The sequence below is a fragment of the Charadrius vociferus genome, unplaced genomic scaffold (genome assembly GCF_000708025.1).
Source record: "Charadrius vociferus isolate BGI_N301 unplaced genomic scaffold, ASM70802v2 scaffold309, whole genome shotgun sequence".
In the NCBI taxonomy this organism is placed as follows: domain Eukaryota; kingdom Metazoa; phylum Chordata; class Aves; order Charadriiformes; family Charadriidae; genus Charadrius; species Charadrius vociferus.
In genome coordinates, this window is record NW_009661370.1 from 1,529,164 (window position 1) to 1,541,251 (window position 12,088).

Sequence of the window (12,088 nt, forward strand, 5' to 3'; positions counted from 1 at the left end):
TGGTCTAGTGGGAGGTGTCCCTGCCCATGGCAGGGGGGTTGGAACTCGATGATCTTCAAGGTCCTTTCTAACCTCAACCATTCTATGATTCCTTCTAAAATAGGCAACCTGTCCCATCAAAAGTGACTCATAGTCCAGGTCATGACAGACAAGGTGGTTCAGATTATCAGTACTGATGGCCAAGGTCTGTAGCAGTTGGGGCCATATGGAAGGAGGAATAATGAATGCACACAGACGCTTGTACAGGCCAAGGGGAGTGGGATTATGATATTAAATTACTATATTTGTTTATATATATTATATATAATAGTTAATATTTTACAATATTTCATTATTATATGAAACAATGCTTGTAGAATGACTTTTGGTGACGTAGGCTTCCTTTTTCCCTCCACCTTGCATTTGAGTAAATATTGTTGCAGTAAGTCTAAAATTGAAAATGATTGTTCAAAAGTACAATTACTTGCATTTTTCAAAAAGGCATATAGTATGAATGGAAACCATACTGTGACTTGTGAATTTTTATTCTGCACTGAACATCTTACATGTTCTACTGTTGTTGCCAGAGGTGGGTTTGAAGAACAATGTTACTCAGGTCTTGGTCGTAGTGATAGGCTGAAGACTCCTGTCATACAGGAGATTGTAGGATCATAGTGCTTCATCTTAATGAGAATGGGAGGAAGCAGCAGATGACGTGGAGGTGGAGAACATGGAATTCGGAAGCTGAGCCAGTGGACCTAGACTGAACTATGGCAGCAGAAGTATCACAAAATATCCATAGAACACCAGAGTACCTGGTACTTCTGAACTTAATTTCATGTTCCCATTCTTTTAGTTAATTAATTGTGTAATCCTTTGTAAGAAAAGAAGAAAGAAAAGTCTTCTTATCCCTTACTGAGATTTAATAAGTCATTCTAAGCTCCTAAAAAAAAATAACTTATTAGTTTATAGTCGCCTTAATTGCTGGAGGGTTTTGGCAAGATCCTCAGAATACTGATTTGATCTAAGGGTGAAACTTAACTGCAGTTTTTCTCTAATTTAAAACTTGATACGCTTCCCATCCCCCACCAAACTAATACTTAGGCTAATGGTAAGAACGGGCTCCAGGAACTTCATGACCTGGGATTTCTGGGAAGAAGAGTAGTTTAAAATATAAAAAATTGGAACTTCTTTAGCCTTTTAGGAAAACAAAAAGAGTGCTGAGAGATCTTTGTTCTTTACTATTTTCATGGAATGTATAGGCAACTAAAAGAAATTGCTTTACCATTGCATTTAAATCCCTGTAACAGAAATAATTTAATAATTATGAAATCATTAATAATCTAATTATTTCAGGTTACTTGCAACTATCTTCACTTATTACCTCATATTTGTATCTTACATGAGGTGATTAATGATGATGTCTGAAGAAAAAGGCTGTTGTTGCATTTTCTGTATAAACCAAAGATGAAAAATTGTAGCTCAAGATCTTGCAGTTGAAGTTGACTGGAATTTAGCCTATGCAATAAATATGGCTGTGATTTGGGTTTTGCTGTTTAAGATAGAATAGATTCAGGGATTAATGTTGTACAGTCAATTTCACGCCTATAGACACAAAGTCATTTTAATTTGAATTCATTCCAAACGTGCAGTGCAGATAGATGGGGTGCTGGCAAACCTTTTCTGTTTCGAAACAAAAGTATTTAAAAGCCTGTGTAGGTCAGTGTTAAAGAGGTACTTTGCTATACCTAAACAAAAATATTTCCTTCGTCTTGCCCTGAATCAAAATCATAAATGTGATTCCTGTTGAGAGGAACAAACATCTCTTGCTTTGACATCAGTGCAGGCACAAGTAGGGTCAGAGGGCTGCGAGGCAGGGGTGAATTTGGCACCAGCCTCCCCGGGCCACAGAGGACTTTGGAGCTGGAATGCTTCCACTGTAGTGACTACTGGCTTTTACCTGAAAGGAGGTGGAAGAGAAATATCAGATGGCCTTAACAAGGGAGCAACTAGTTCATGGTAAGCAGTACCTTTCAAATGTTGTTCTCCCATGTAAAATAGCTTTAGCTATTTACCTCCTCACTCTCCTTTAGGAAGAATATGTATTGTCCTTTTTCCAACTTTGGCTGGTTTTTATGTTCAATGAGGGGTGGGTGGTTCCGACACTTGTAATGACAATTCAGTTTGATGATAAGCCCTAGCTGGTTAGGTACACAACTTCAGTGGCTTAACAGTCTGTTCTAAATATATTGCCCAGTAAGTGCTTTGAATATATAACCCATTTACTGTTGATACAGAGATTTTTTCACAGCTGTTCGCAGTGAAGCTATTTCTGAATGCATTGAGAATTGAACTTTTTTCAGCTTGCATTTTGTAAAATGTGTTAACTGAACTGGCAAAATATATTTCTGTAATTCAAATTTCTGTGTCTTTCCTCAGGTCTTCATAGCAATTGTAAGGAACACACAAGCTGTGCTAGAGCACAGCTATATCCAAACATTATTACCTTTGTGTTGAGAACCTGTATTTTTTTAACTCAACGTATATTTGATGGAAAGGAGAGCTTAATTGTACTAAAGTTAGTTTGAGTTAAATGATTAATTGTTTTAGGTTAAGAAGTACTAGCTAATATCATCAAATAATTTTTACTACCCTGTTTATTCCAAGATTGATAATACACTGGAGAGAATGCTTAAGGCCCAGATGGACAAAATGGCATAAGTAATGCTGAATACAGTAAGAGAAATTAAGTTGTTTAGGCAATAGTTAATCTAATCACTAAGAAACGATAGTTAAGAATCACTCTACAAATTCAACTGCAAGTGGATGGCAACTAAGATTCTGAACCAAAGTATTTGATCTTTAACAAGACTGTTAAGAAGTGCTACAAAAATTAGCAAATGAATCAGGGGATTAAGGAAAAAAGGCCTCATTTCCTTTTTTTTCCATTTACAGTTATTAGTCATGTAAATTACATTAAAGCAAAAAATGGTGGAAGGGGCTATTCTGTTTCTGGATGTCTAGGAGAAGACTTTTTAAACATGACAAGATTATTTAAATATGGAAACATCCAGACAAAAAAAATATGGATATACCAAGTCTGACAGTGAAAAGCCATGGCTAACACTGAATATTCAATATAGCATGAAGAAGTTTTCTTCATATAGCATGAATAGTTTTCTTGCATGGTCCTATTTTTTGTATGTGTGTGCAGAGTGCTCTTCCTCTGGTGTGTTTCCTTCCTATTATTTTTTTCTTCTGTGCATTTTAGATGACTTCAAAGAATGACTACCCCATTCATCCTCATAACTTGCAGTCTCTCATTTAACTAGATGACTTTCCATGTTGTTGAACTTTACTCGGTGATATAAGGTGATAAGATGGTAATATGAGGTGCTTTGTCCCAGAAATGCTGCCAGTTGATGCTCTGGTGTCAGTGTGATGCCAACCTTGCGTTCTTATTTTTCTCTAAAACTTGCTTATATAGCTTAACCTCAGTATTTACAGCTAGGAGAATCCGTTCATTGCAGTAAGAGAGTAGTAGCCTGGAGGTTTTTCAGTCGTCTTTTACAGCACCACTGAGCATTGGCAACTACAACCCCAAAGAAAAATTATTAAAACAAATCACAAAAACAGTCAGCAGATAGCTCCCTATTCGTGCTTCGCTTCCACGGTTTCGTGCTATTGCCTTTCTTCATGTAGGGGATTGCTGTACATTGCTGCAACTGTGGGTAAATTGTTAAAAATTGCAGTCAGTAAGAAAGCCTGTCTTCAATTAATTAATGACTTTGAAGATTTAATAACTGAACTGTATCGTTAGCTAAATAGAGGGATATGTTGAATAAGCAATTATGTTATCATCACCTTACAGGTGATGAAACCAAAGAACAGAGGCAAACTAATCAGCAAACATAACAAAACCTGTATATCTTACAAGTTTATCCCCTGGCTTATCCCCTTGAATGTACTGTATTGTGTCTAACAAAAGGCTAGGAAACTTGGTCTAATAATTCAGATCTTTAGATGTGTGGAGGAGAATCTTAGAAATAACTTCTAACTTTTTAATGTATTCTTTATTTTAGGCTGTATTGCCACGTGAAGTTAAAATAATACAGAAACTTTGGGCAAAAAGTCACTTACAGTATCTTTTTTTAATTGCATCCAGATGTTTAAAAACAAATCTTTTTAGTATATTCAACAAGCCTGGGAAATTTTGCATTTTGAATAAAATCAACATTTGAACAGAAATCTTGCATTTGTATTTACAAAACATTATTATTATTATTATTATTATTATTATTATAACTTTAAATGACACTAAAATGCTTTCTTAATGCACTATATTTTTTTGTGGAAAATATCTTTGGCTGCACTGAGTGGGTGGAAAAAACAGACTATAGAAACTGATTTAGGTACAAATTGTATTCGCAGCTAGTTTATACTAAAACGTGAAATTAACTTTATTCTGTCTGCCTTTTCTCTTCCAGTAGATCTGTTTCATATCTTTATTTATATCCTGTTAATCTGAACTTTGGCATCTTTTGAAATTTTTGACCTTAATCAAGAATTTAATGTTCTTACAATGTACTTTACTACAGCCTGTGTGTACAACTAATTTTTGCAGTCTCTTTCTGGCTAACTGCAGACAGCACAAAGGTCTTTCAAACTTCTAGCATTGTCTCCTGTAATATACTTTATAACATATGCCATCCTTTCATGCTCTGGTGAGATAACAAAGAAAACACTTTGATCATAAAATCTGGCCCTGTAATAGGAATAAGTCTCGTATCTCATTCTTCAAAAGTTTTACTTCTCTGAGTTGCTGCTTGTGGCATCACATTTTAGTTTGGAGTGCTTTGCTGCTCTGGAGCTGTATTAAACATAATTTTAAACAGAATAGTTTTCAGGGGTTTTTTGTTGTTATTCTTTTATTGAGAGTTTATCCAAAGAAATAGAGCACAATTTCTTAAAAGCTATGATCATTTTATGATTCAAAAAACAAGGGCTTATCCCAAGAGTTGGGGAGACTTGATTCTATAATAACTTTGTGTGAGACCCTTGGAAAAAGTGACTTCATTTGTTGGTAATATCTTGGTTTTGCCATCAGGACAATTGTGTAATATAAATAAATAGGAAAATGTTGCTACAATAGCATCTTATGATTTTTGTTCTTACCCTGCAGTGCAGCCAAGACAATGTATATTTTCTTAAATATCCTAATCAGTCAGGCTACAGATCAGTTCAAATTATGACGTAGAAATAATTTATATTAAAGACTTATTATCAGCTACCTTTCTCAAGTATTCTTTTATAATTTCATATTTTTACTTCTAGTAGTTTAGATTTGCAATACACATTGTAATGCCTAAATCTTTGTGTCTTGTAGACAGGTACAAATTCTAATTGATCTGTGTCATCACCTTGGCAGGACGAACTCTGCTGGAAAAGCTCTTCAGCCAGCAGGAAAATGCACCACAAGAAGAAGCAGAAAAACTATGTTCTCGTATTATTGCAATGGGTCTTTTGCTTCCGTTCACCGACTGCTTCAGAGAACCATGTAATCAGAGTGCCCAGCAAAGCACACCCACGTTTGATGTAAGTACCGAAAAGGTTATCTTTTGTCTATTTTGCCAAGCGGGGTGTGATCTGTCAATGGTTTATCAGTCCTGAGAGAGTTCTGTTAGTCCTTTTAATGAAAATTGCCCTTATGAGAGTGCCCAGCTATTTTTCTGAGCTGAAGTGTGTACACCTTTGTACCCAAGTAAGTTTTAAAAGTTTCTTCCATAACTTGACTTCTTAACTTTTTAACTCGTGTCTAATTCTGCTATACTGTTCTTTATCCGTTGTTTTCATGAAGTCTTTTTCTTTGCATCAAACCACTCTATAGGACTACCAACACTCCAATACAATAGCTGCTTCACCAAAAATATAAATTAAAGGAACGACAGAAAACAACATGTCACAAAACTTTACAGAACCCAACCAGGATGTCTATACTAGATAATTTTTTCCTCCTGAAAGGCTTTTGGTACTAAGTAGTTAAGGGTTCAGTGCAAATTTGCTGGCATTCCAGCTACAGCGTTATCTGTGCCTTTGGGCTATCTGGCCAGAGTGCTGTTATTGGTGGTGTTTGCATGCCCTTACAAAACTGTGGTGCAGGCATTGCCCAATATACTTCTCCCTCCTCTTGGATAATGAGTTCAACATGAGGATGTCTTTCTACTGTATGATACTGTACAGCCCATGAAGTTTTACAGTGAACTTAAAAAAAATAATGATCCTTGCCATTAAATTTTCTTTGACACTTCTTTGTACTGGTTTATGTGACTGAAGATAATCGGTGTTTTTCTCTTCACTAATTAAATTCAAAACAATGTACAAATATTAACTAATCTACTTAATATCTTACTGGTATAGTTAAGATCATCCCTATTCTACACATTAAGCTGAAGCTTGGTTAGAAATACTCAAAAAATTATTGGCATATATATGAGAGAGCATGAGTCCTTTTGAATCTTTCTCATCTTCCCTAAAGAATAGTTTAACGCAACCGTGTAGAACAAACTTGTCTGATGAATTCTTAAAACAAACAAGGCTTCCTAGATAACCTAGCTTATCTGCAAAATCACAGAATCACACAGAATCACAGAATGGTCAGGGTTGGAAGAGACCTCTGGAGATCATCTAGTCCAACCCCCCTGCCCGAGCAGGGTCACCTACAACAGGTTGCACAAAAGGGCGTCCAGGCGGGTTTTGAATGTCTCCAGAGTGGGAGACTCTACCACCTGTCTGGGCAGCCTGTTCCAGTGCTCTGCCACTCTCAAAGTAAAGAAGTTCCTCCTCATGTTTAGTTGTAACTTCCTATGTTCAAGTTTGTGCCCGTTACCTCTTGTCCTATCACTGGGCACCACTGAAAAAAGACTGTTCCCATCCCCCTGGCACCGTCCATTTAAGTATTTATAAGCATTAATAAGATGCCCCCTCAGTCTTTTCTCTAGACTAAAAAGACCCAAGTCCCTCAGCCTTTCCTCATAAAAGAGATAATCATTCCATGGTCCCTCTAACAATATTCAACCTTTATGTTTTGTTTTGTTTTGTTTTTTAAACAATGTTTAAAACATTTTCAAACTGTTTTTTTAAAATAATTGAAAAATGTAGTGCAACTATAAAGCTGAGGTTATTTAGACAGCCATCTGAAAGTGTTTATCGTTAAATATACTCGAGAAAATTACTGGAAAAGACATGTTTCTTATTTCTCAGGTTGTTTAAAAGTCTGGCAATGTTTTCAGTTCTGCTTTTACCATATATTCAGCTAATCTCTTCTTTGGAGTATTGAATACAATATTCTTTTTTAAAAAAAGTTGCTCCTCTACTTATAAATGGATTTTATCAATTAGAAACGTGGAAAGAAGCAGAAGAGGCTTGTTTGTTAACTGGTATGCCATGCTTTGTCTGCGTAAGAGAATTAGTTATCTTTCATTGACCATATCCAACAGGATGAACTTTCTAAAAAGAAACAGTAGCCTAGCCTAGTGCCATGTGAACAGTGTGTCAAAGTCAGCAATTTAAAACGTTGCTGGTTTATCAGTGATCTTAATTTGAATTGGACTATCAATAAGCCACAAATGCCCTGTTGTTATTTTTCTGCATAAGTCCACTAAATAGATGATGCTCCTGTAAAACAATGTCAGAAGTAGTGTAAAGCCCTGTGTGTGTATGTAACTAGTAGTGCATCGTACTTCAAAGAAGCGTATATCTGTCTTGAACACTAGGATTTCAATAACTGAACTGCACGTGGCACAAATGTGAGAGCTGCTGCTCCTGAGTTTCAGAATATGTTTCTGCTTCAGGCCTTGGTGGCCACAGTACAGGAACTCGTACCTGTTTATTCATTACATGCCCTGCAAGGGTGAAAATGTTTAGAACCTGCAGTATAAATTCTAGTGGCTGAGAACTTCAAAATTGGGCTTTTCCTAGCTGGTTTTGCTTCTTGGAGCAATTCAATAAAATATGTTACAGAAAATAAACAATAGCAGTTATGTAGGGAAATTAAACAAGTTTTTTCACACTAATTGGTGATGCTGTATAGTACTTGAAAAAGAACGGGTAAGATCTGTGACTTGTGTCCCCTCTTGCATCTGTCTCTGTTTCTGTACTTTGCTTTTTTCTTATTTCTTTGTTTGTTTGTTTGTTTTTTAAATTCATTAGAGCAAGAGTTTAATCTTGATCTAACCATTGATTTAAAAAACAGAGGACTCAGACTAGCTTTAAGTATTACTTAAATTTCACCCGTCTAAAATTAAGAGATAAATCATCTTTGACCTTACTCCAAAATTGGGAGCACAGCCAGTCCCATATTCTTCCTTCATCTTTGTGTTCATCACATGTGCCTCCAGTTCCATCCTGGATTGCCTCCAGTTTGGCTGGTGTCCTTTTCACTCAGCTGAAACTGCCATCAACAAAGCTCCTGTAACCCTGTCCTGGTCCCAGCCAGGTTTGTGTGCCACCTCATTGTCCTTCCTCTCTGCTACATCCAGCTCTGGTGCTTGCTTGTTCCTTAACGTTACTCATTTGGCTGTTTTGATTTTTGTCTTAGTCTGGTTCTTATAAAGTCTCTTAGGTCGCTCCTTTAGCATGTTTTTTTGCAGAATTGCCAACTTTTTTTTCCACTGAAATCCTTCCGAATCCTTCCTTTTCTCCTTTTGTGACTGATTCCATGTATTTCTGAGTTTTAATTTACTGTTTTTTAATGTTGAATAAAATCCATGAGTCCCCTTTTGCTCAAGTGTGGTCCCATAGACTTTGTTTTTTGAAGATGTTAGGTTACAGTTTATGAAAATAATTCCGTAAGTTTTGTTCATTCTATGATCTATTGCTCATGGCTTGAGATGAATATAAACAGATTATTTAAAATTCCTATTCTCTCACACTGATCTCCTTTTCTGGATGTTCTCCAGTGAATCTAATTTAACATGACCAATACTGAACTCTCTGCTGTCTTGAAATGTTTGCAATTGCACACTCTGATTATATTCTCATCTTCTTTATTACTCAGGCCCGGTGGTCACCTCTAGTTCTCCCTGTCTTTCAACTATATATCCAAATCTTGTGTCTGTTTTCTCAGTAACACACAAGAGATCTGTTTGTTTGTTTTCTCCTTTCTCCCAAGATATTCCAGGCTTCAGTGTGGGCCTGTGCCTCACCCCATTATAAATAATAGTACACAACATCTTTTGCTTTTCTCATTGGATCCTATTTCTTTCTCTTCCACACTGTCTGACTGCAGTTAAGCAATGCATTAAGTGTAAGGACAAATTTCACAGCTCTTAGTTTCTTGGGCTAGTATTATAATGGCTTCTGGAAGCCAGTTTAAATTAAATTCTTAGCACTTGTATTTCTGGTGTAGGTTACCCTTTGTGGACGTGATGCTTACTCCTTTGTTAATATATGGCAAACATAAAGGACCAACAAATATCCAATGAAAGCAGAGATCTTTATAGAACCAGCAACTGTCATTACATTTATGTTGAGGATGGTGTGCAGTTTTCAGAGCCTTATAACTCAGATTTTGGATAGATTTTAATGGCGATTGGAAATGACATATTCCTGAAGTATCTCTGACCTTTTGGTCAAATTTCAAATAGTAGCCCAAAGGATAGAAACTTTAAAACTGTTTTAAGAACTCATGAGAAAACTTTCATGTTGTATCTTGGCCCATTTTATCAATTATTTCTTTTGAAACAGATTGTGGCAGACACCCAGAATAAAAGATTAGTCTGAAAAATACAACTTTAACAAAGCTTTAAAAGTAACAGAAATAGACAGGGTTGGGATTTTTAAGATGTTTGCTGTTGAGAAGTAGTGGAAGCTTTCACTGTAGCTCTTCCTACCTACTCTTCTCATAATGTAAAGAGTATCTTAAAATGTAAAGTAGTGTACAATGGCACATTCTCTTTCTAGAAATATGATGCCCTTTTTGCTAGTTTCCCGTCTCCTGGAGAGACTGCTAGTTATTGCCTCATGGGTGTCATGACTTCTTAATTTTCGGGCTATCTTTACAGCCTTTCATTCTTCTGCTAGTATTTTATAAAAGACAAAAAGAGGTTTTGAACATAATTTTTTAAAAAATGGCCACGCAAGTAAATGTACAACTTATAGAAAGATAGATTAGCAAAAGCCTATCCAAAGAATGTTCTCCAAAAAATTGCTCGCCTTTTGAGTCTATTACCTGCTTTCCTTTTAAATTTTTCCCTTTGTAACCATTGTGACTTGTTCAAGAGGGCTTCCAAAGTTTCAAATTTAAAATAAAATATCCTCTGACTGAATGATATGTAAGAAATCAACGCTTTGTGGAAAAACTGTCAGTCCCAAATGACTGTGTCATGTTATTAAATAACCATATTTCTGTACTGCAGGTGTAGTCCTAAGCTTTTTAGCATGTTATCTCGTTATATTATTCTATTAGAGTAAAATAAACAGAAGGCTGAGCTGGCTAGGCAGTGCATCTTTGTCAAGAACATAACCACAGTCAAGCTTTGCAGGCACTTGTTGGAGGATCACAATTTTCAACAAGTAGAGATCTCATCTCCTGCTTAGCTCCTCTGTTAATGATGTAACACAGAAACTGGAAGATGGCTATCTTTGGAGAGCCATCAGTAATGTATATAAATTATACATGTTTGCATTAGAAGCTAAACTGTTCATACACCAATAAAAGAAGCTGGCATTTTCCTACCAATGAAAGGCAACTTTATTTAGCTTCACTGTGCTATTAAGAAGTATCAACTGTATGTAGTGTTTGCATTTTATCCAGAAGCTGTAATTAATACATGTTGTGGATGTCTAGTTCCTGGTTATGACTACCCATTTCATATTTTCCAGTTCACACTGTGCAGTCTTAAGTGATGGGCATTTTTTTCCTTTCATAGCAGATTTCTGGGTTTTTTCTCTGACAAGCTTTCCAAGTAGTTTTGTGCATTGTTTCTGAACATTAGGTTTAAAACACTTGAATTCTCAGTGAAAACTTAAATGATTTTGTGATAGAGGCTTTCTGTTATCATTTTGTAAGTGGTTTTGAGAAGAAAACTGAGCATACCTTTGTATCCATACTATACTCCTTGTTTGGGGAATTTAATCTCTGTTGCACACTGAAGGGTCCAACAACTACTTTCATGTGTCACTAACCACCAATATCTTCTTCCATATGTGTCTGAAATGCACACTCAGCTTTTATCTTTATTTCTGGTGTCATTTTTATTGAGCTACCTCTTTTTACATCTTTTTCAGTGCTTTTATTGAATAATGTTACTGTGTTGAGTACTGCTGTTAATACCTTCTTGATTTATAATTATTTCAGCGTATTCTGTAACAAAAGAGCGAAGTGAACATCTTCTGGAGGGTGTCTTTCTTTGCTGTGTTATGATGTGATTTTGTCCATAGGCATGTTTGACTGTTTGGAATAGGGACTGCCTCTTGTGTGATTTGTAGTTGTGATGCCTGACTAGGTTTTCATCCGTTTCTGAAATAACTCTTCCACAAGCAAGCAGAGCGCCAGACAGTGTCAATGGGAAATGCTATGAAAATGGCTCTTTTCCTATTATCTCCTGGCCACCTGTGGTGATGCAAATGCTTTTTGAGGAAATAAAGACACTGCTTGCTTTCTGCTGAGTAGTAGCAGATGGTGGGACTTTGCAGGTCAGCTGGAAGAGGAGTTAGTGACATGAAGGCTTTACTTAATTTTAACTTATTTGCACCGTTTACGCCAGTCTGAAAATTAGCAGTTAAACAGATTGCAGACAGACTCTTTTCTCAGAAGTCAGAGAGCCAAAATACCAGTGATCAGTTTCCAAAAAGCAACTTTCCCAAGAGTTTACTTCAGCTGGGAGAACTTCTTTTCCAAACTGCAGCATAAAGCTGGCAACAATGCAGCGTTTCTTCAAGCAGACTTTCAATGCTCAGGAATAAAATGTGTAAGACTGAATGTAGTCCCATCTTAAGAAATTTGTCATGGCAGTATATTGGGAACCAGTAGTGAATAAGACTTCAAAAGTTAATAAGTGAAAATTGTGGACAACAGCAGAGAAGACAGGTTGTTAATCTATCATAATAT

At 36.2% G+C, this 12,088-nt stretch overlaps 1 protein-coding gene across 1 annotated transcript in view; it reads left to right on the forward strand.

The window, feature by feature from the left end:
• FMN2 (formin 2) overlaps positions 1–12,088 on the forward strand; it is a 162,720-nt gene that overhangs the window by 13,918 nt on the left and 136,714 nt on the right. Inside the window, exon 2 of the mRNA XM_009893653.1 lies at positions 5,408–5,574. Within this exon, the coding sequence (XP_009891955.1) occupies positions 5,408–5,574 (167 nt within the window). The remainder of the gene's footprint in view (positions 1–5,407; positions 5,575–12,088) is intronic.